The 24,365-nt window shown below is 40.7% G+C and overlaps 1 protein-coding gene across 1 annotated transcript in view; it reads right to left on the bottom strand.

Moving 5' to 3' along the window:
- The window catches only part of SLK (STE20 like kinase), a 51,010-nt gene extending 27,980 nt beyond the window's left edge, over positions 1–23,030 (bottom strand). Inside the window, exons 1-7 of the mRNA XM_075534554.1 lie at positions 22,727–23,030; positions 11,022–11,186; positions 7,316–7,364; positions 6,912–7,061; positions 4,087–4,159; positions 3,764–3,958; positions 3,146–3,227 (exon numbers count right to left, since the gene is read on the bottom strand). Of these exons, the coding sequence (XP_075390669.1) occupies positions 3,146–3,227; positions 3,764–3,958; positions 4,087–4,159; positions 6,912–7,061; positions 7,316–7,364; positions 11,022–11,186; positions 22,727–22,876 (864 nt within the window). The 5' untranslated portion in view covers positions 22,877–23,030. The remainder of the gene's footprint in view (positions 1–3,145; positions 3,228–3,763; positions 3,959–4,086; positions 4,160–6,911; positions 7,062–7,315; positions 7,365–11,021; positions 11,187–22,726) is intronic.
- Positions 23,031–24,365: the final 1,335 nt, after the last annotated feature.

The raw sequence follows: 24,365 nt of genomic DNA, 5'->3' as shown, positions 1-24,365 counted from the left end.
TCTATGGAAAGAGACAATAGGAAAACTCAACATCATCAGTCAGCGCATGGGCTGGGCAGGGGCTGACTTCAAAACAAACCATCAATTTCTCACATGCAAATGGAAGCTGAAGCTGAAGAGAATTAAAACAAGTCTGCAAGAGACAAAATATGGCTTTGAATCTGTCCCACAGGGATTGAGAGACCATCCAAGTAACAGAGCTGATGCGTTGACTAAGGATCTACGACCAGGTGAGATGCAAGATGACAGAAAAGAGCGTGCATGGTTAACCCACGAGGTCATTAAAAAGATAAGACAGAAAGAAATGACCAAAGAGGTCAGAAGAGACTCTGGAACTTGATCTCAAACATAAAGAAGCTCAAGTGACTGAAAAAAATAAAGAAGAGCGAAACAGGAGATTTCTAAGGGCAGCTCCAGAAGACAAAACACGGTTATAATAATAAATGAAATGTGCGAGGACCTAGAGTTAGAAATCCAAAAGGGAGAAGAACATGGTCAGCATTCCTCAAACTGAGGAAAATGAGGGAAAAAAATCAAGCCTCAAGTTGAAATATTGAAGAATTCTACAGTAAAAATATTGAACAAAGGAAGCATCGGAAGAAGATGGAAGGAATACAGAGTCACTGTAGTAAAAGAAATTGCCATTATTCAACGATTTGAGGAGGCAGTATATAGTCCGAAACCAATGGTACTTAAGGAGAAGTCCAAGCTGCACTGAAAACATCAACCAAAAGAAGGTTTAAGTAACGGGCAGAATACCAACTGAAATGTTTCAACAAACTAATGCATCACTGGGAATGCCTACTTGTCCATGTCGGGAAATTTAGGGGACAACTACCTGGTCAACTGACTGGAAGTGATCTACCTCTGTACCCACTCCTACGGAAGGGATCCAAAAGAATGCATAAATTATCGAGTAATATTATTTACATGATAAACAAATAAAACTTTGCTGAAGATAATCTGTAGTACACTGACAAGTAAAGGCTAAAAAATCAAGTCAAAATTTAAAAGAGGTCATACAACAATAGGCAACTTTGCTGATGTCAGACAGATCTCAGCTAAAAGCAGAGAAGACCAAAAAGATGCTTATTTGTGTCTACCATGCAAAGGCATTTGACTGTGCAGAGCAGTATTTATGAAAATGAGCAATGCCATCCCCTGGAGGGGTGCTGGAACAAGCCAGAGGGGCAGTGTTTATGAAAATGGGTAATACCATCCCCTGGGGGGGGGGGTGCTGGAACAAGCCAGAGTGGCTGGAAAAGATGAGACCTGCACTTCATATTGATTATGGGCTGTAGTAAAGAGTTGTTCATTGCCAGAGGGACACATGGGCTTTGTTTTGTTTTCTTTCTGAAGAGGGGGCAGTAGGCCAAACATACTTCGGAACCTACAGTACAGACCATAACAAATTATAAATAGCTTTACGAAGAATAGGACTCTGAAGTACTTAACTGTGCTCACGCACAATCTGTACACAGGCTAAGAGGCAGTTGCTTAAACAGAGGAAGAGGATACTGTGTGGTTTGAAATGAGGAAAAGTTGTATCAGGGTTGTCTCCTTTTACCACACAATCTGTCTCTGAGAAAAGATGAAGAATGCAGTACCAAGAATGAAGGGAAGACTCATCACTAACCTGCAGAGTGCAGATGACACAGCCTTGCTTCCGGAAGGCCAAAAGGGCTCAGAACACTTCCTAAACATCAAACACTCCAGTCTTTAATACAGATTACATCTCACCAAAAACAAAGACCCTCACAACTAGACCAATAAGCAACATAATAAATGGAGAAAAGACTGACATGGCTCCAGAATCACTGTCCATCAAAACAACAGTCCAGAAATCAAACAATTCACTGAATTGAGAAAATCTACTGCAAAAGACTTCCCTAATGTGATAAAAAGCAAAAATGTCACTTTGAGGACAAAGGTAAAACGGACCCATGCCATGATGTTCTCAACTGCCTCAAAGGCAGCAAAAGCTAGACAAGGAATGAGGAGACCTGAAGCTGCATTTGAGCCTGGCACTGGCAAAAACACCCTCTCGTGTTAAGGACTGCCGAGACAGTGAAGGAAGTACAGCCGGGTGCTCCTTAGAAAGGAGGGTGACACCCACTTTGGACATACTGTCCAGAGGAATCAGTCCCTAACGAAGGACATCATGCTGGGTAGAAGGTCGGCAAAAGAGAAGATCCTCAAGGAGATGGACTGACAATGGCTGTGGTCAATGGGCTCAAACACAGGGATGACTGTGGGACCGGGCAGTGTTTCATTGTTGTACACATGGGAACGAGCACAATGGCACCACACTTAGATTGTGTCAAGTCAGCACATTCAGAGTTCTTGTAACAACAATCTGTGTAAGTGCTGCCAATGGCTTAACAAATGAATTACCAGAAAACTTTAGAGCTCTCCTAAAAGTATCCACAAACACCTGCTTATCTGACATGGTCATAAGTTGTTAGAGGGAGAAGCTACTTTATTCATGTCTGCATTCTCAAATTTAACGACTTCCATACACGCCAAGGCCTTCGAATTGGGAGGGAGTAATGAAAGGACGAGGATAAAGTGTGTTCCAGGGATACACTTGCTGCAGAAAGCACAACATTTTTTCCTGCCTCTTTCCCCTAGAAAAGCTGATCAACCTAACACAAAGATACAAGAGTTACATTTTAACTCAATCTAGCAGTAACTGCCCCAAGAGATGTCATTCTATTTGTCCAAATATTATTTTTTTTCACAAAGTTTAATCCCAAATACTATAAACAGATCCTGCTATGAAACATGATTAGATTTATCAAGTCACGGTAACAACTGCCATTTGTTAAAATCAACAATGTTCCACTAAACACTTAGCCTCACTGAAAGCCATGTAAAAAATACAACTAAGCACCTGCCTTCAATGTCAGTGATTGGAAAAACAAGATGGAAATAACAGGGAAAGAATACAAGTAAATTGAATTGAAAGCCCACAGAAGGAATGACTTAGAAGCTGAGTGATTTTCAGTAATGCAGCACTGATGCTTACAAGGCAAGTATTAACTACAACACATTCGTGTTTTCCACAGAGAAACTCAAATAGCAACAAAGCACACTGAATGAAACTAAAAGTACAGTCTCGGTAGGATCTGCTGTGTCCTCTTACCTGCAATAACTGAGATGTATTCCACCTGGCATCAACATTCTTCTCCAGGCATTTCTTTAGAAAGTCCTTAAAATTGGAAGACCTTCAAAATAAAATTTTAAACAATGACATTCCATTTTACTTTCTCATAATTAAAAACAAACAAAACTCCTGAATAAATTATACTTGGTACACTAATTACATTAATACTATTAATTCAGCACATGAAAGTGAAGTAATGGGAATATTAACATCTTATTTTGTTCATCTGTAAATGCATGTTTCACATACAAGTTAGGCAGACAGTTATGTCATTAAGCGACAGCTATATATTCACAAGTATAATGAATCACAATCTCCTTAAGTATTAAATTCTACAAATATAGGACAACCACATAATTCTTTCTTAGAGTACAGAAGATATCTCTTGATATGCAAAACTCAAATCATCCATTTCAAAAATATACAAAAAATTCATTATAAGAGATGATTGTATGGTATGTAAGTCTTGAAATCATACCAAAATGCATTTTATAATTCAAATAGTCTGTCCATTGGACCTAAATTTAAGTATCCTTAGAAATTTGGAATCATAAAACAAGTTTTGTTGCTTAAAAAGCTTTGTATAGATTATGTTACCATCTTGACGGCTGTGCTAATGTAGGGGGCTCAGATTTTGCTATTTTTAGCAGCACTCGCATTGGATTTAATTCATGATGAGGTGGTTCTATCTCAGCCATTTCTATCAAAGTGACACCCAGAGACCAAACGTCAGCTTTGTAATCATAGGGTCTGTCCTTCGATGTTTCACACATGACTACTTCAGGAGCCATCCTATGAAGAGAACAAAATAAAAGCTAAGATATGAACTGAAGATCAGAGACTGCAAATCACATAAACGATATGAGCATCTTTAATTAGGTGGACAAGTTGAGTGAGTCATAATAACTCAGGATACATACCAATAGGGTGTACCGATGAAGGAATCTCTCCTTTGAATTGTCCTTGTGTTTTTAGCTGATACTCCAAAATCCGCTTGAAATAAATAATCATACAAAACATTATTGACAGCTCTTATGTCCAGTTCACTGTATTCCACATAGGGGCAGGGAGTAAGGCAGAGTATTTCAGACTTTAACAAGATAACGTTAGGTGACTGGGGCAAAACAAATCATTTCTCTACCACCCTCATCTTGGCCAGTGTCTTATCAATGCCCCACTGCTCAAATACATCTTTTTTGCAACAACAAAAAAATATTTTTTTGCACCACAAATTCTCCTTCCTGAAAGAGAGTGGTAAATTTAAGATGTAAAATAGTCTATCCACTTCAAAAGAAACGACAACTGGAACTCCACATTTCTATTCAATCAACAGGCATAAACAGTTTTTCTTCCTGTGGAATGGAAAAGAGAAATCATACCACAGTAACCTTCTTTGGCTGACCATGTGTCTTGCTAAATCCCCATAAAATTGTATTACAAAGAAAAAGAAAAAAAGGATGAGGGGAGCCATTTGTTCTCCGTTTTAAATTGGAGAAAACAGCAACACATCAACAGCTAACTCCACCTTTTCAACTTGGAGTTCAGATAACCATTGATAGCAACATGAAGTGCAACAGTTTTGTGCTACCCGGCGTATTCCCACTCTGAGCAAGCCCATGTGACCAAGTAGAAGAGCTCCAGAGGGCTTCTGAGGTTGTCTTCTTTATGGACACAAATAGCCAAGTCTTTTCACCCAAGGTGATTCTGGTGGACTCGAACCAATGACCTTTCAGTTTGCAGCTGAGAGTTTTAACCATTTGTGTCATCACCAGTGCTCTTAAAACACAATAAAATTTATTTGTGTGTGTGTGAATAAATATGAGGAGACTTCAAATCAGCTCATAGTGGAAAGCCATCGAGTCCATTCCACCTCATCGTGACCATTCCTGAAGGTAAGAGGGTCATATACATCTATATACTCCTAACAGGGCATCGCATAGGTGGAAGGTTCTCATAAGTATTTATGATCTAATAAACCAGTATTGCAACACTTTAATGTTAACTCAAAATAATTTTAGTATTCCAAAATCTTCATTATTTTTAAAGAGTATATGCTGTTTTACACAAAAGCATACTCCTGTTTTCAAAGAAAATTTTAATATTTACATTGAAAAATATCTGAGAAACATGCTCAAAAAAGTGAATCAAAACTTTAAGATACTATTTTAAATTTACCTATAAAATTTTTTAAAGTCATATAAGATATGAAAGAGTAATACATGTCAGTTTGAAAACTCATAAATGAGATGATTAAATGAAGAAAAAAATAGAAGGAGAAAATCATTTGAAAGTTACAAAAGTATTTGCCTTAAAATAATTTGCTAAACTACGTAACTGTTGGTGTAGTTTTCTTTGAACATGTTTATCTCACAATGAAAATGTACATCAAATTTTATCTCGCATCACATAACAGCTAATATCTGAGATTACGACAAAGTGAAATAAAACGGCCGTAACCACTGGTATCAGCATGGCTTCTGAATGTTTTGTCTTTTATTATCTATCTAAAATATACAAATTTGTGGGGTTTCAATATTCATATCTTATGTGTTCTTAAAGGGGGTTATTATAGCTTCCATTTGAATGTGTATGTATAAAATTATTCCCAATCACAAGCCTACATCAAATTCTCATGAAGCCATCATCATTTATTCCCTCAGTGAGAAACACAAAGTAAAGAATCCCGTCCTTAAGCTTACTTTAGTGCCTCTTCAGACCTAATGTTACATTGTTAGTTTAGTCAGATTTTCATTTCTAGGGAGTCCCTGGGTGTGCAAACAGTGAACACGCTTGGCTTTCAACAGAAGTGCAGAAGAATGGCCAGGCAAGCTACATCCCGAAAATGCACGCAGAAAACCCTATGAAGCACATGGCACTCTGACACACGAGGTCATCATGAGGTGGGATAAACTCAACAGCAGCTGCGAAACCAGCTCTGTACAGAGAATAAAACTGGGAGCGCACATTGGACATGAGTTTGAGAGATGACAAATAAAATTTGGTACAACTGAATCAGCAGTTTATAATCTAAAAAGTATTATATTTTTAATTAAGGCAACAGTCAAAAATTTTATGGGAAAAAATTGCAACCAGTCTTTTTAAAAAGCCGTTTTGAAAATAAGACATCCTTTCTTACTTTCTTTTTAAAGTGCCTTTACATTAGGTAAGGCGCCCTGGTGGTTACACACCGGGTTGCCAACCATGAGGTATGCAGTTAAAAGCAGAAGGCACTCCCTGGGGGCAAAAGGAGTCTCTCTCTACTGGAGTTACTACCTTGGAAATTGACAGGGACAATTCTGCCCTTTCCTATATAGGGTCACGATGACTCAGCCTTGACTCGATGGCAATGAGTTTGGTTTCTTGGTTTACATTAGGGTATGGGGTGGTGGTGGTGGTGGTGGTGTAGGTTAGGCATTCGATTACTACCCACAGGTCGGCAGTTCAAATTCACCAGTCACTCCTGGAAAGATGAACAGGCTCAGAAACCATGCACACACAGGGTCACTGAGTTATGGACTCGATGGCAGTGGCCTTGTTTGGTCACTTTTATATATTAGGTATCTGTACTTAGAAATCTTGGGAGTGAATGAGTTAAGTATTTATCCAATAGTGTTCTAAATGTTTAGCATGAAGGAATTCTCTATGTTTTATCTATTTGGATATTAACCCTACAAGAGTAAATCACATATATATGGATGGAGGAACAGAGCATAAATTCAAAAGTTTTATTCAAGTGAATACTTACCCAATTTAATATCTCCATCTAAAGTAAAAAGAATGTTGCCCGCCTTCAGATCTCTGTGGATGATTTTATTATCATGTAGGTAGTTTAATGCCTCTAAAGTCTGTTTGCAAACTACTTGTATCTGTGACTCAGTTAACGGTCTCTCAAGTTCTAGAAGAAAAAATTAAATAGATCTGCATTTGTATGTAATCACAATATGTGGATTTATTTTAAAGAACTATGTATCTACAAAGTTTACTTTCCTATCACGAGAGTCAATATTTCATTCTAGAATCTTATTACAACTGCATGAGAATATAAAAATACAAATTGGTTCAATTTACTGAACTTCATTAAGATTTGTAATAAATGTCTTAAATCTTAATATTTTTGTTACCGATATTTGAAATAAAAGGAGTATTTACCAAGCATCACAGCGTCCACTGCTCCCCCGGCACAAAATTCAATGAGGATCTGCAAGCAAACAAAAGAGCATGTGTCTGAAACTACAGTGAGTTTGAGTATTGTTTTCCTTCTGATTTAACAAACGAGATAAAGGAATAGCTTTCAAATAAGCTAGACTGTGGAAACAATCTTATGCTGAATATGATTGACAGAGGTTCAATAAAACACAGAATGCAAGTATGTGAATTAAATCAAAAGATCACTTACAGTATTCCCCCTGCTTCTTGAAAATTACCCAGTACAGATTTTTCACTCAGTACAGTATTATATAACCATTCGTCACCAATCATTTATAAGGTACTCATTGGGATTTCAGTAATCAAATACACTTAACTCTGAAATAGGATTAAGTCCTAAACATACACATACAGACTTTAGTTACAGAAAAATAGAAAATACATACAATATACAAATGATTCAGATCCAACTCTATTTACACTTCCTGACAGATGCCTCCCCAAACCTCATACAAGACATACTAGCACTGTGAATGTCTCATTCTTAGCCTTTATCACAGTTGTAATTTTATATTTATGCTGTGACTCTTTGATTAATGGCCATTTCTGCTGCTAGAATGTCACTCAGGGTTTTCCAAATTTTTATTTTTCAAAGACCTAAAACTGCTTACGTTTAAATCACACACAATCTTATTTATTAAATTGTCCATTTCATAATCATCTCTAGACGTATTCTATGTAAGCCCTGGATAGCTATACGAGAAGGCACCATACTGCTACAGACTATTTTTTTAAGCAACCATATTTACAAATCGTGAAGCTTCTGGTTCTTTTTCCATTTTTGCATAAATTATTTTTTATAGATGGTTATGAATTAAAAATTATTAACTCATTACATGATTATAAAAATAAGTTGAATAGTTAGATCACTAAGCAGTCACTACAGCTATATATATGTTCTTCATTTTGGGAAAATATTGGTGCAAACAGGCACCAAAATATTACTTATCAATATAGTAACTAGGTAGTGACCTGTTCAGCATCAGTTCTAATTCAAGGAAGTGCGCTTTTGAAAATATGGTCTTAGCGTCTCTCCTGGAAGAAACAAAGTACAGTAGGCAGTACGAAGAGGGTTACTTTATGGATCTTAGCTCTGCCAGTTGGCAGCTTAGATAAGTGACAATCTTTTCTTTTTTTAAATCATTTTATTGGGGCCTCACACAACTCTTATAACAATCCATGCATACATCAATTTTGAAAAGCACATTTGTACATTCGTTGCCCTCATCATTCTCAAAACATTTGCTCTCCACTTAAGCTCTTGGCATCAACTTTCTTGAAGGCAAATTTTCCCATTTTTTATAATATTAGGGAAGTTTTCTTCCAATAATTTTCTCAGTGCTTTTTTTGGGTCTTCCTGTTCTGTAATTTTAATCACCGGTAAGTTATTCCTCATGATAGTATCCCACATCATTCTTAGGTTTTCCTTCTATTGCTGTTATTTTTTTTTCCGGTTGCTCCTGTAGCGTATTAGTATTGATTGATTTTTCTTTACTCACAGATTCCATCTTCCAATGATTCCATTTTCTTCCTTGGCCCTACAAGTATATTATCTATTTCTGAAATCTTAGTATTAATCTTCTGGGTTTCTATTTGCTGTATTTTGTATGATTTTTCATTTATTTGGTTAGTTTTTTCTTGTAGTGCTTTCCCAAATTCTTCTAACGTTTTGTCTGTGTTTTCCTTGATCTCATCTTCTGCTTTCTCCACCTTTTTTTTTTCCAATCATTTTATTAGGGGCTCATACAACTCGTCACAATCCATACATACATCAATTGTGTAAAGCACATTTGTACATCCATTGACCTCATCATTCTCAAAACATCTGCTTTCTACTTAAGCCCCAGGAATCAGCTGCTCATTTTCCCCTTCTTCCCCCTCCCCCTCCCCCTCCCCTCATAAGCCCTTGATAATTTATAAATTATTATTTTGTCATATCATGCACTGTCTGATGTCTCCCTTCACCCACTTTTCTGCTGTCCTTCCCCCAGGGAGGAGGTTATATGTAGATCCCTGTAATCGGTTCCCCCTTTCCACCCCACGCTCCCTGTATCACCACTCTCACCACTATTCTTGAAGGGATCATCCGCCCTGGATTCCCTGTGTTTCCAGTTCCTGTCTGTACCAGTGTCCATCTTCTGGTCTAGCCAGATTTGTAAGGCAGAATTGGGGTCATGATAGTGGGAGAGGAAGGAGGGGGGGTTAAGCATTTAGGAACTAGAGGAAAGTTGTATGTTTCATCATTGCTACACTGCACCCTGACTGGCTCGTCTCCTCCTGGCGACACTTCTGTAAGGGGATGTTCAGTTGCCTACAGATGGGCTTTGGGTCCCCAGTCCGCACTCCCCCTCATTCACAATGATATGATTTTTTTGTTCTGATGATGCCTGATACTTGATCTCTTTGACACCTCGTGATCACACAGGCTGGTGTGCTTCTTCCACGTGGGCTTTGTTGCTTCTGAGCTAGATGGCTGCTTGTTTACCTTCAAGCTTTTAAGACCCAGAAGATATATCTTTTGATAGCCGGGCACCGTTAGTTTTCTTCACCACACTTGCTTATGCACCCGCTTTGTCTTCAGCGATTGTGTCAGGAAGGTGAACATCATGGAATGCCAGTTTAATAGAACAAAGTATTCTTGCATTGAGGGAGTACTTGAGTGGAGGCCCAATGTCCATCTGCTACTTAATACTAAATCTATACTAAGGTGACCAGACGTCCCGATTTTTAACAATTTTTCCAGCGTCCCACAGTATTTTTTAAAAGTCCCGATTTTTGGAAAGAATGCACAACAAGCTAGGGTATATGGTCTTCGGCTGCCGTGTGGCTATTTCCCCAGGACATGAGTTTTATCAATGGTGTCCAACTGGTGTCCTGCATTACCAATGTTAAAATCTGGTCACCTTATATATGCACATAGATCTATTTCCACATCCTCATATATAGTTATAATTACATATGTACATGCCTTTATTTAGACCTGTATAAATGCCCTTTACCTCCTAGCTCTTTCCTCTATTTCCTTTTACTTTCCTCTTGTCCCACTATCATGTTCAGCCTTCATTAGGGTTTCAGGAAATCCTCTCGGCTACATTCGCCTTGGTCTCACGCTACCAGGCCTCCTACCCCCTCCTCCCCACTGATTTGAATCACATCTTGTTCCCCTGTACCTGGGTTTGTTAACACCACTAAGGTCACTTAATCTTTTATGAGCCTGTTTATTTATCCATAGGATAATAACATTTCTAGCAATTATATTACTGTTTATTAGGTATTTTTTAAAGTTTAGTGTACAAACTTATAAACTATTTCTAGGAAAGTTAACTTTAGAAAACGTAAAATAAAATGCTTAAACTTAAATTACAAACAAGAAAAAGTCACCTAATTTCATATTTTAGGAAATGTAATATCCTTAAGAAAGTTCCTTCATTAGGGTCACATGTCAATCAACCATGATGCAACTGGGTACAATCTGGACAGTAGATCTGAATAGCTACTGAAGTTAGGCATAATTATGCTGTTAAGGGCCTTCCTACCAGCAGGTTAGCTCTCATCCATATAACATTAGAAACTAACAGAAGAGATTATATGTAAAATAGATGTTCACAACTTATCAAACTCCTCTCATAGATCAACAATAAATGCTTACCCAGAGATTGTTCTCATAATAGAAGGCATCTAACAGCTTGACAATATTTGGATGATCACAAGATGCTAATATATCAATTTCAACCATGTAGTCTTCAAGTTCTTCTTCTGACTTGGTGTCAATCACTTTCGCAGCAGCTAAAACATTGGTCTCTTTATTCTGAGCCTAAAAAATAAAAGTATCAAAGTGAAACACTTAAATGCATACTTTTTAAGTACAAAAATAAAAATGCCCAAACATACATTTACAGACATAAAATAAACCTTATATAGCCCACACACAAAACATCAATCGGAAATCAAATGTTCCAGCTGCTTAAGCTCAAATAAAACAAGATTTTCTGATTTCAGATATATTTAAAACTGGGATCAGGAAAAGACAACATATGAAGAAATGTATAAACTTTGTTTATACTTTTTGAGTCGTGATACAAATAACAAAAAGATATTCAACTATTTTCGTTTCTAAACGTTCAAAATAACAAATATTACAGCAGTAATTTACAGTGTGGACTGGTAAACTAATAAAATGGAAAAGTTAAGGACCTTATGAAATAAGAGACCCAAAATAATCTGGTTTTATTCTCCATATGTACATTCAGTGGATACATCTGTACCGATAACCCACCAGGCAGCTGCTAAGCAACACAGGGATGTAAAGCATCCCACATTGCTGAGATGAGACGATCCACTTCAAAACCATTTTCTGAAAATGATTCATCTTTAGAAACAGAGGAATATATTCATTGAAATTCAATTATCTTCCACTACAAATCAATCTGAGCTCTCATTTTAGTACCAAGAAATGACATATTTTTTATACTCAAGGTGAATATTTTATACTGGAATCCCACTAACCTCAAGTTGATTCCAATTCATAGTACCCTCTGTGCAATGTTCGCACCGGCATCCAGTCAATTCCAACTCCTAACAGCCGATAACAGTTTCCAACACCGTAAACCTTTACAGAGCAGATGGCCTGAACTTTCTCCCACAGAGCAGCTGGTGGGTTTGAACCACCAACCTAACAGCCCAGTGCTTCCTCAACAGCTCCGCCAGAACTCCTGCTCTGCAATAGCATCTTATGTTCAAACTGAACTGCATGTTGGCATAGAAACTAAACTGTGACAAAAGAATGAACTGATTCTGTTCTTAAAATGATGAAAGATTTGTGCAAACACCACAGATTTATAAAGAAATGAAATGGGAATATAGTCATACTTCACTTATCTGAAAGTCTATAGATAATAACTCAAAGACTTAAAACAAATAACCAAGAAGGAAAAAGCTTAAAAGACTTTTACACTGCTACAAGTTGACAATAAATTAACTAAAACCTCAAGCATTTCCAATGACTGATTATTTTTAAATTGTTCCAAAAAAGTTAATCAAAATAATTAGACAAGTAAAAGAAGCAAAGAATAAAAATAGCTGAAAGAGAAAGTTTCAAGAGAATAGAAGGAAAAACATAAAGGAGATAGAAGGACATCCTCAAAGATAAACACACATTGAATCAAATGCAGCAAAAGATTACCAACTGTAAGAAACTTGAGAGTTGATAAATGAATATTGAATATATGATTCTTTCAATCTCTAGGGCTGAAAATGTTCCTAAGGAGATGGGGAAAAGGGAAACAGTAAGGTTGAGAAACTGGAAAACTAAAAATAATAGCTTTCCGATATTCAAGTGATACTTGCAAAATATGAAGGGTAAAACACCTCATTCAAAATAACCAAAAAGATAAATCATCAAGAGAAAACGTTAACACGAAAAAAGCAGAAATTATATGAGAAAATATCAAAACTCTTTGAAGATAATATAATACTGAGGTTTGGTATAATCAAACATTGGTCTTTGTTCAATCTGCCATAAGTACCTAGAACCCCCTCACTATGTTCAGTCTTGTTTCCTGATCATTTATTTTGATTTTTTTTAAGTCTAAGCATTATAAAATAGAATTAAGTAAATGAAAAATAATCCAGATTGTGGGCAATGGGCTTAGAGTTCAAGATCATAAAAAACAAAAGTAAAATAATAACAAAATAAATAACAAAAGTAAAAACTTTCTTTTTTAATGGGCAAAAGAACAACATAGAAGATCATAAACATTGTACTCAAAAAAATAAAAACATTGTACGCAAGCAGTGGTTCTCAACCAGAGGCAATTCTGCCTCCCAGAAGACAGTTGCTAACCTCAGGGTCAGCAGTGTAAACCCACCAACAGCTCTACAGAAGAAAAATGAGGCTTTCTGGTTCCATAAAATTTTGTTCACAAAAGAGGTGAACACAAAGCAAACATTGAAAGGGATAATCAAACCCCTGAAGCAGTTCTACTCTGCCCTACTGGATTATTATGAGTCATAATAAGAAGGTATTCAAGTATTTTAATTTCTAAGCATTCAAAATAACTAGTATTGCAGCCGTGATTTTGGATTTGGGGGTTCTATGGCATTCTGGTTGTCATTTGGCTGGGAGCATTCCCTATATAGGTTTCCTGAGATGGTACATCTTTATGGAAGCAAACAGCCTCAGCTTTTTCCTGCAAATCCACTGGTGGGTTTGAACCACTGATCTTGCGCTCAGTCACCCAATGCCTAACTCACAATGTCACCAATGCCTCTCTAATAGGTAAAGGCGAGGGTAGCCATCTACCAAAAAAATACAGTGAGTACTCTAACAGAGTGAGCCTGGAGTGCAAAAGGAAGTCTGATGGCAAAGGGATAGATGTGCATGTTGAGACTAACTGACACAATGGGAAGTTAGGCTCTCGTAGGGAGAAGAGGAGAGTACCTCTACACAAGCTCCTGGGAATCCCAATAGTTACCAGCCTGAACGAGAAAGGGGAGCCAGCAAAGGAGACTGAGGAGAGGACCCAGAGATGGAAGGAAAGTTAAGTGTGCAGTACCCAAAGATGTAGAGTTGACAATGAGTTTTTTTAAGGGAAATGCTGCTGAGAGGTTAATTAAGATAGTAAGTATTCAAGAGCCCTGAGACCATGGCAGGAAATATCAGTGGGGAGAATCAAATAAATAAAACAAGACCAAAAATATGTCATTGAGCTGAAGGACATGCATCTCTGGATTGAAAAAAACAACCAAGAGCCCAAGAAAATGGAGGTAGAGATCTACATTAAAATACATCATTATGGTCAGAGGCTAAAAAGATCCCAAATTAAGAGAAAAAAATGATCACAAAGGATCAGAAAACAGAATGGCATTACACAGCAGTCAAAGTTAATGCCAAAAACAGTACAGTCTCAGCACTTCTTAAAAAACTAATATAAAACCCAGAAAAACGTGTTAATTATAAATATAAAAAGCACATTTGCCAATTCAACATTTTATATGTACAATTTAGTGCTATCATTTATAGAAATCATGTTGTGCAATCCTCATCACTAGAAACTTACTTTTGAAATACAATTTTAAAATAAAACCATATATCAAGTATGGCATTACAATCAAGACATGCAAGGTCTCAAAACAATGTATGCCTAAAGAATCCTTTCTCAGAAAACCACTGGATTTTGTACACAGCCAAAACAAGGAGAAATTATATTAGAAAAAAATTGTTCCCAAGACAGACTATAACATTTTACTAGAAATACTCTTAAAAGGCCTAAATAGATGGGAAGACTCAACCTTATCGAGATGTTAATTTTTCCAATGTTGAGATATAAATCCAATGATATCATAAAGATATACAAAGAGTTATTTGTTTCTGTGGAAATCAACCAAGCATAACCATAAATGTATATGGAAAGAGCTAGGGTCCAGGAATACATAAGAAACTGCTGAAGAGAAACAGGGGAGACTAACAAGGATTTATTTTAGTGATTTCCTCATTTACATAGAATGCTAGTACAGGAATAGACAAACAGATCAATGAAGAGAATACAGATTGCAAAAACAATGCTATATAACAGAGCAAGAAGGATTTTTTTTTACACAGTGAATGGTGCAAGGACAATGAATATCCGTATGTGAAGAAAACGGACCCCACCCTCATATCATACACAAAAAACTTTTCTAAATAGATTGTATCTAAATGCTAAAAGTCAAAACCATAAAGCAATTACATGTTAGGTGAGAAAAGAAAGTCAAATATAACACAAAAAGAATTAACAGTAAAAGAAAAGATTGACAAATTATAGACTACATGAAATTTAAGAGCTTCCATTTGTAAGAAAAACAAGACAACCTACAAGGGAGTACCTCCCCACCAAAAAATAAAAAGCTCTGCTGGGTAAGCTTTCATAGTATACACTCCCCAACCCCTACTAGGCAAGCATCCAGGAACTCTCTCTGAATTAGTGCACCCAGTGGCATTGCTTGGGAAGGTTCTCTGAATTTTTTGTAAATGCAGTTCCACTCCAGTCTCATTTTTTTGTAATAGCCAATTTCAGAGAACAGCGTTCAACTGTGAAATTTTGTTTCCTGCTCAGGAAAAATGCCTTAGAAACGGTTGTGATGTTGAACACAGCTTACAAGGACAGCACTTACGGGAAAAACTCAAGTGTATGAGTGGTTTTCTCATTTCAAAAAAGGTAAAATGTTGATTGATGCCAAACCTTCTGGATGTCCATCCACTTCCCCAAAGGACGAAAATGTCGATAAAATTCATACACTTGTGTTCAAAGACTCAAAGACTGAAGAGACCATTGAACAGTGAATTTTAGGGGAAGATTTGTGAATGAGAAGGATGGCTGAGACTTGTGCCTCCAGTTCTGGCTGACCAGGATAAAGAGTGTCGACTGTAAACATGCCCAGGCCATGTTTCGAAAGGACAGCTACGAAGTGACCCAGACTTTTTTCCCAAGGTCATAACTGGCAATGAGACACGGTGCTATTCTTATGACCTGAAAACAGACATCAATCAGGCCAGTGGAAGTCACCATCTGCACCTCGCCCAATTGATGTGAGTGGGATAGTGCATTTGGTTCATTCAGCCAGGTCAGACTGTTAATCAAGCTTTCTATTTAGAGGTTCTGAAATAATTGCTTAACAGTGTGCAACCAAAAAATGCCTAATTTGTGGCAGATGGGTGACTGACTGCTTTTATCACCACGACAATGTACCTGCTTATGCAGTCATCCGTGTTCCAGTTTTGGGCAAAAAACAGCATGCCTCTCTTGTCCCATACACCTTACTCACCTGACCTCTCTCCAGACAACTTCTTTTTGTTTCTGACAATGAAGAGGGACATGAAAGGACAGCTATTTGACAACATAGAAAAGGTGAACAAAAAAACGAGGGAGGTGGTGTCAAGCATCCAGGAAAATGAGTTTGAAATGTTTCCAAGAATAGAATTGCAGATTTGACAGCTGTATTAAGCGTAAGGGAGAGGACTTTGAAGGTGATAAGGTTGTTTTGTAAAAACATTTAAATACAAAAAAATTAAATACATAATTTTGGAAAAAAATTCCAGTTTGGGGGGGAGGTACCCCCTCGTACATATTTGGAGAAATTTTTCCAAAACCACCAAACCGGAATATTTTTAAATCACTTCATTGGGGGCTCATACAACTCTTATCACAATCTATACATACATCAGTTGTATAAAGCACATTTGTACATTCATTACCCTCATCATTCTCAAAACCCAAAACACTTTTAAAAAGTCTTCAACTTAACATAAAGGCAAACAACCCAATCAAAAAATGAGCAAAATACTTGAATAGAAATTTCACCAAGGTAAGACCAATGGTAATGATAGATGTATTTACCTACCCCACCCCCGCCCCAGGAGGATGATCAAAAGAAACATGGGTGAAGGGAGACAGCAGATGGTGTGAAGTATAAAAATAATTGATAAATTATTGAGGGGTCACGTGGATGGGAGGGAGGGGAACAGAGAGGAGCTGATACCAAGGGCTCAAGTAGAAAGAATTTTGGAAACGATGATAACAACATATGTACAAATGTGCTTGATACAATTGATGAATGGATTGTTATAAGAGCTGTAAGAGTCCCCAATAAAGTGATTTATTGACTTTTTTTAAAGAGAAGCCCTAGTGGAATAGTGGTTATGTGTTGGACTATAATCTGCAAAGCCAGCAGTTCAAAGCCACCAGTTGCTTGGTGGGCAAAAGGTGGAGCTTTCAACTCCTATTAAAAAAAGAAATTTCACCAAAAAGAATATTCAAAGGGCCAAGAAGCCCATGAAAAGATAGACACTCAACTTCACTAGCAATTCCAAACCAAGTCTACTGCGATGGAGTCTTACTGACCTGTATGATAGACTAGAACTGCCTGTAAAGGAGTTTCCGAGGCTGTACATCTTCATGGAAGCCGACTGCCACATCTTCTCTCAGGGAGCAGTGGTGAGTTTAAACCACAGACCTTTTATTCAACAGCTGGGTGGTTTAACCACTGCATCACCAGCGGTCCTCACTTGCCATTACCAAAACAAACTCACTGCCACTGAAGTCAATTCTGACTTACCACCACCTTAGCCATTTCAAAAACTCACTGTCATCAAGTTGATTCAGACTCATATTGAGACTCAAATCAAAACAACCATGGGATACCACTTCATCTTTTATTCGAATGGCAAAAAAATTTTAAATTAAAAAGAATAACAGGTTAATGTTGTAGACAACGTGGAGAAACTAGAACCCTCAGCCGCTGCTGGTGCGAATATAAAATGGTACAGATAAGTTAGAAAACACTTTGCCAGGTTCCTCGAAAAAGTAGAACACAGAACTACAGAGTACATGACCTAGCAATCCCAATCCTAGGTACATACTCAGCAAGCAGAGAAGGCAGAAACGCAAACAGAAACCTGTACACTAACGTTCCTTGCAGCAACATTACTCACAGTAGTCAAAAGTAGGGAAGACCCAAATGCCCACAACAAAAGGAAGTATACACACACAAAGCAACACCAGCCAGCCCTAGAGGGAAATGAAGGCCTGGGACACACCACAACAGAGAACCCGAGGGCTCCTCTGGCGGAGTGAAACGTCAGTCACAAAAGTGCAACTACTGTGTGACTTCACTTATCTGAAGCACACAAATCTATGGCAACCAAGGATTATTAGTGGTTTCCAGGGGTAGGGTGGAGGGGGAAGGGAGTTTTTGCTCGAGTTTATGATGGAAGCAGTAAATGGGTTGGAAAAGAATAGCAAAAATGGCTGGCTATACACCTGCAGAAAGAAATCCGTGTCACTGCGGTATACATATGGAAATTGTTGATAGCACATGTTTTGTTGTATGTATTTTCATCACAATATTTGGTTCAAATGACATCATAAGGAAATAAGCCACAGAGAGGATATATTTGCAGTAGCCATAACCAGAAAATGATTGACGTCCAGAATGTGTATACATACACACCACAAACAAGCATGAAAAAGGCAGCCAACAGAAAAATGGACAACAGACTTGAAAGCAAAAAAGACACAATTTAAATAATTAAAATATTTAAATTAAAATGAGTAATTCTAATACCAACTGTTAGAAAGATACAGAGCAAAGAAAAAAGAAGGCTCATACACCAACGGTGGGAGCATAAATGGGTATAATTAGTTTGACACCACCTAGAAAAACTACATATAGGCATAATCCACCAAAACCAAACCCAATGCCTTCCTGCCAATTCCAACTAACAGAGGACCAAAGGGCTGAGTGCACCTGCCCCTGTAGGGATTCCAAGACTGTACGCACACTGTTCACAAGCTGGCTGCCACAGTTCTCCCGCATACCCACAGCCCAACAAGTGCACTCCTGGATTAAGCCTATACAGACACTCATGCACATGTGCACCTGCTGTGTGTAGTGGCAAATTCTGGGAACAATTGACTTTTCTGTGAACAATTAACAATGGTAAATAACTAGTGATAGAGACTCATATGTACTAATGCGATACTACACAACGAGAGCAATGGGTGATCAAGATGAACCTCACAAACAATGCTGATTTTGAAAGAGGGAAAACGCACAAGAGCACACTCAATCTGAGCCCCTTCATATAAAGTTCCTATGACCACAAAACTAAATGTTCCATGTTCAGGGATAATCACCTTAGAGGTAAGCTAGAAAGAGAAGCAGAGAAAAAAAAGACAGGAAAGTGACTCCTACAGGGGAGAAAGGGATTGGACTCAGAGCTAGGGCAGCAGGAAGGACGTCTGGGGTGCTCTGTTTATTATCTGTTAAATGTAGATATGGTCTACATACTTCTCAAAACAAAGATTCTATATCGCACTATTAAACAAACAAAAGTTGTTGCACCCATTTGGTTGGGAAAAAAAGACTCACTTTCATCTAGCACATGGCCAGTTCAGCTTCAATTAGCTTACTCAACAAAATAGCTTTCTAAAAATACAACCCATGCATAATTTCATGTCTTCTTTTTGTTTGTTTTTGCTCTTCCCTGTTAAAAGCCTACGAAATCCAAAGACAAACAATTGTGTGAGATATCTCCCGTGTTTCTATTTATACGCCAAGGAATACTACATTCAAATGAGAAAACAAATCTACAACAGAGGCGAAAGCAACTTTGTTACAATGTACTAAGTGGAAAAACTACAATAAGTCCAGAAAACCTTTCAAATAAAGTAAACATACACAAAAAGGACCTATGTATAACTTAACCTTTGTAACAGTTACAAATTCCCTAAGTAAATGAGAGTTGGAATCAAGCTGGAAAGGCCTTCCACGGAATATTAACCTTGGATAGCTAACACCCCCACCCCATACAGAGGGACCTTCATGAACTTTCTCCGGAATCTTAAAAAACAAAAACTACTATGAAAAAGAAATGAACCAGGTCACAAATAAATTTAAATGGTCTTTAAAAAAAAAAAAAAGCAACCACCTCTTCTCCTGGCCACTGGGAGCAAGGGGTCAGAGAGAAGGGATGCAGACAAAGAATTCATGCTCTTCAAATCGCACGGCCCAGCAGTCTGGCATCTCCCGTCCACAGAAACTGACCTTGACACAATGCTAAAGTCTCCAGTTGAACTACTTGGAGTTTCTTATTTTCAATCCCTGGCTCACTACGGGAAGAGACCTTACACGTTTAGGAAGAGTCCCCAGAATAAAACTCCAGAGCATCTGTGTGGCCATGGCACCTGGGCGAACAACAAAGTTTACCATCGTCGCCCTTTTTTGATGCTTCCCTTCCCCCAGCGTGTTTCCATGAGCGCTAAATACAATTACCGTCATGTTTATCATTTAATGAGCCCTTTCCCATAACCTTATATGATTTATTAAATGAATCAGAATGAATTCAATGGCAGTGGTTTTGAAGGCCCTTTTTAAAATCTTCACACAACGGAGGAGCCAGTATTTTTGCCCAAGGTCACGTGTACTGCTAGTGAGAGGCAAAATAAATAAATAGATAATTTTAAAATAAATGTATCCAAACTGCAGACCCAGTGTTATTGTTTCTAGTTCATAAAACACAATTACACTATGAAAAGACCCATGATTGCCTATCTCCTTTTAATTACAAGATTGTAGATGCCTTGGGATTTATTTTTGTCTTTACTAGCTGTAGTGCACGGCTTCTGTAAAACTATACAACCTTTGAACCCTATGGGCCCACTCTTGTGCTGCAGGGTCCTCATGAGTCAGAACAGACCCAACAGCCACGGGTTTAGCTAAGTGCACACTCGGATTACTAATGGTGAAGCAATCTAACTGACCATTTAGGGAAATCTACGATTTTACAGCTATGAAAACAGAGGTCTACAGACGTGATGGGTTTTGTCCACAAAGCTGGTTTGTGACCAAAAGCAAACCCACTGCTGTGGAACTGACTCCAATTCATGGAGACCTTGTAGGACAGCGCAAATTGTGCCAAAGGGTTTTCAAGATTGAATCTTTACCGGTACAGACAGCCCCATTAGTCACCCGCAGGACAGCGAGTGAGTTCAAACATCTGACCAATGCTTAACTCACTGTGCCACTGAGGTGCTTCTGATTTGCGACAGCCAGGACTTGCACGCTGGGCATGGTTCCCCGGAGTGATCATCCGCTTACACTTGAAGTGAGTTCCTATCCACTCTCACACACACACAAAGGCTCAGGGTCCCAACTTTCACAGCACGCAAGGGCTACATGTAACAGTATCGGTACCACGCAGTCCTACATTTCCACAAATACGCAGAAATGTACTATGTTCTCCAGCAAGTGATGTGACCAACCATGCGTCACTGTTGGCCCCTGATCATACTCTCAAATCAGAAACACATTAAGCATATGTGAAAGTGTCACAACCACATGAAAAAAGGTGTTTTCAAAGTACCCAAGAGTGAACTGTTTCACTTGGATAAGTCAGAAATGACAGCTAAGCAGAGCTTTGAAGAAGGAGAAGGACTGGGGTGTGAGAAGAGGCATTTGAGGCAGGGCAAGGGCAAACAAAAGCGTAATAGTGCTTAGGAAGTAAGAGAAATGCTATTATTTCTACCCAGACACATTACACACACACACACACACACACACACACACACACACACACACACACACACACTCGCGCGCACGTAACAAGTTCCAGCTCTGACTGGGTGGCAATGTCCTCATCTGTGAAATGTGACCTGCCTACATCACAGGATTTTGAGGGCAGCCCCATGACATCAAAGTGCTTGAAAAACTGCAAAGTTCTGTACAAACACCAAGTATTTATTTATGTTTCTCACTCCTAGGCAACGCCTCTGGGTCCTTCCCCCTACACTGTCTCATTTTTTAAAATCTCACCCTTCAGGAAGAAAATATTCCGATGACATCATTCATACACTCCAACTCAATTCACTGCCATCCATCGGGTTGATTCTGACTCACAGTGACACTACATGACAGAGATCCACCCAGTGGACTGTAAATGTTTATGTTAGTGCAAAGCCTCATCTTCTCCCACGGAGCAGCGACTGGGTTCGAACTGCTGACCTTTAGGTGAGCACTTGAAGCGTGCACGCACATGCGGGCGCACACTCTCCTCCTCCTACACCACCACCGGGGCTCCTATGCTGGGGGGGGGAGGGCATTCAACAGTTTGACATGAATGCCCTTCAAGGTAGAAACCCCAAACCTCTTACTACAATAACCATCACTGAATATGTGCGTTTCATTTCGTAGGCACCGGTGCTGACTTACAAACCAAACTCACTAAAACTATATTTAGGAACGAGGACCCGGTGAAGGTTTTCTGCTGGAAATGTCGGATCAGAAATTCCTTTCCGTTTTACAGTATGTTGTCAGGCAACCGACTCAAGACGAGCGTGCCAGCAGCGATCATTTACTTGGAGCTTTCAGCCCAAAAGGGAGCCAGCCGGGCAGTCTGGGCTGGAGAGACGGACCAGCTAGAAGCTGCCCCCCAAAAACACCCTTCAGGGACGAGGCACTGAGTTCGTTCCCGCAGCCAGACCCCTGCGAACGGGCCGGGACCATCCGAAACCCCTGGGAAAGAAAGGTGACCGCGTTTCAGAAGGTGCAGCTTTGGGAGCCACCCCAGGTCCCTCTGGGAGTCCAGAACACCCTCCTTCCCCAGCAAGTCTGACAGCGGGGGCCGGCTCCCCGCCTGCCTCGAGCGGCCCCTCCGGAGCGGGCATGCAACCCCCATTTTGTCCAGCCTGACACTGCATGCGGCAGGCTCTCCCGGCGACTCCCGGCAGGCGCCTCCGCCAAGGGCTTTAGGAGCGGCGGGCGCAGGAAGGCGGCGGGGCGCGGGCGCGGGCGCGCCGCTTCCCCTTCCCTCGCGCCTACCTTGTACACCTTCCCAAAGGCGCCGTCACCCAGCTCGCCTATGATTTCCCAAAACTCCTCGGGGTTCAGGTCCCTCTTCACGTGCTCGTACTGCTTCTTCTTCTTCTCGCTGCCCAACTTGAAGATCTTCCGGAAATTGAAGAAGGACATCTTTGCTCCCCGCCGCGTTCCCGGCACTTCGGGGCCCGGCACCCACCGCAAGCCTGGGCGAAGTTTCCGCTCCCTCGGGCCCCGCGGGGACGCCGGCCGCCCCGCTCGCCTCGCGCCGGCCCCGGGGAAGGCGGGGCGGCGAGCGGGCTCGGGCCCGCGGGGAGGGGGCGCAGCGAGCGCCGCCCCGCCCGCCCGGTCCGGGCGCGCGCGCGGGGGGGCGCCGGGCCGGCCTGCCCTGGGGGGCGGCCCCCGCGCGGAGCCGCCCGGCCCGGCCCGACCCGACCCGACGGGGGTCCGAGCGGTCCGGTCGCCCGCGGCCGCCGCGGCTTAGGCCCGCGTCACGGCGAGTCTCCAGGGGCGGCGGCCGCTCCAGGCGAGGGGAGCGGACGGCGGCCTTCGCGATGGGCAGCCGGGAGGCCGCGCTCTCCGCCGCGGGCCGCGAGCTCAGGGTGCCCCTCCGCGGCCGTCTGCTCCCGCAGCGCGAGGCCCGCGCGTCGCCGAGGCTCTGAGCCGCCGCCGCCGCCTCGCTCCCTCCCAGCCCACACGGTCTCGGTCTGGAGCGCGCGTCACCGACGCCGGCGACGCGCGCGGCGCGCGCACCCGCGCGGGGGCGTCCCCTCTGGCCCCGCGCACGCGCGCTCAGCCCACACGCCAGCGACTCTGCGAATGCTGTTACCTTGGGCTTGCGGCGCGTTGGCCCTGCAAATCTCAAGTCCTCGTCACTGTGTGGGTGGCTGTGCCCGGTGGACGTGACGCCGTTGGTTGTGCCAGCAATGATTGACTCGAGGGTGCATCTGGAAAAATCTGAGATTAAAGAGTGAAAGCTGAGCTGGCCTGGTTGGGGTCTGAAAGGGAACTTTTCCTGCTCCCAGAAGGCCCCTGAGGACAGTGGAATGGAGGGGGGGGCAGTGGGGGGAGGGAGAATATACATGTTGGCCGGGAGCAACAAATTTAAAGCCAAAGCATAGGCAGGCAACCTCTCGGTCTCAACTTCCTCATTTGGGAAGTGAAGAAAGAGCCCCTCCCTACAGAGTGTGGCCAGGAGTAAATAAGGGAATGGATGTGAGTTATTTGCTGGGTCCCTGAGTCCGGAAAGGCTCGACCTTGGTTCGCAGCGTTGTTGTAAAGTGTGGAGGTAAGGTGGGTCTAGACTCTAGAGGCTTAAGAATTAGTTTAAGTCAACTGGTGATGACAGCGATACTCCCTTCTGGACACTTTCACAACTGTCATCAGGGTACCACCAATCTTGACCACCTGCACTGCTCAGTTAAGGGCCTTGCTTCCTGATCTGCTCTGCCCTGCTTGGGCAGCCAAGGGGTCAAGGGCTGCTTCGTGGGACACTTGGTGTTGTCTGGAGTTGACCTACCTGCCTCTCCGCCAGATACCACTAGAAAGCAGTGCCTTAATCACCATGGTATCCAAATACTTAGCAACATCTCTGACATAGAGTAGGGAGGCAGGTCCTATGAATCAGTCCCTCAATGAAGGT

Source organism: Tenrec ecaudatus, chromosome 16 (assembly GCF_050624435.1).
Source record: "Tenrec ecaudatus isolate mTenEca1 chromosome 16, mTenEca1.hap1, whole genome shotgun sequence".
NCBI lineage: Eukaryota > Metazoa > Chordata > Mammalia > Afrosoricida > Tenrecidae > Tenrec > Tenrec ecaudatus.
Note: the sequence above shows the minus strand (reverse complement) of the source record. Positions and strands in the feature narration are given on the sequence as shown.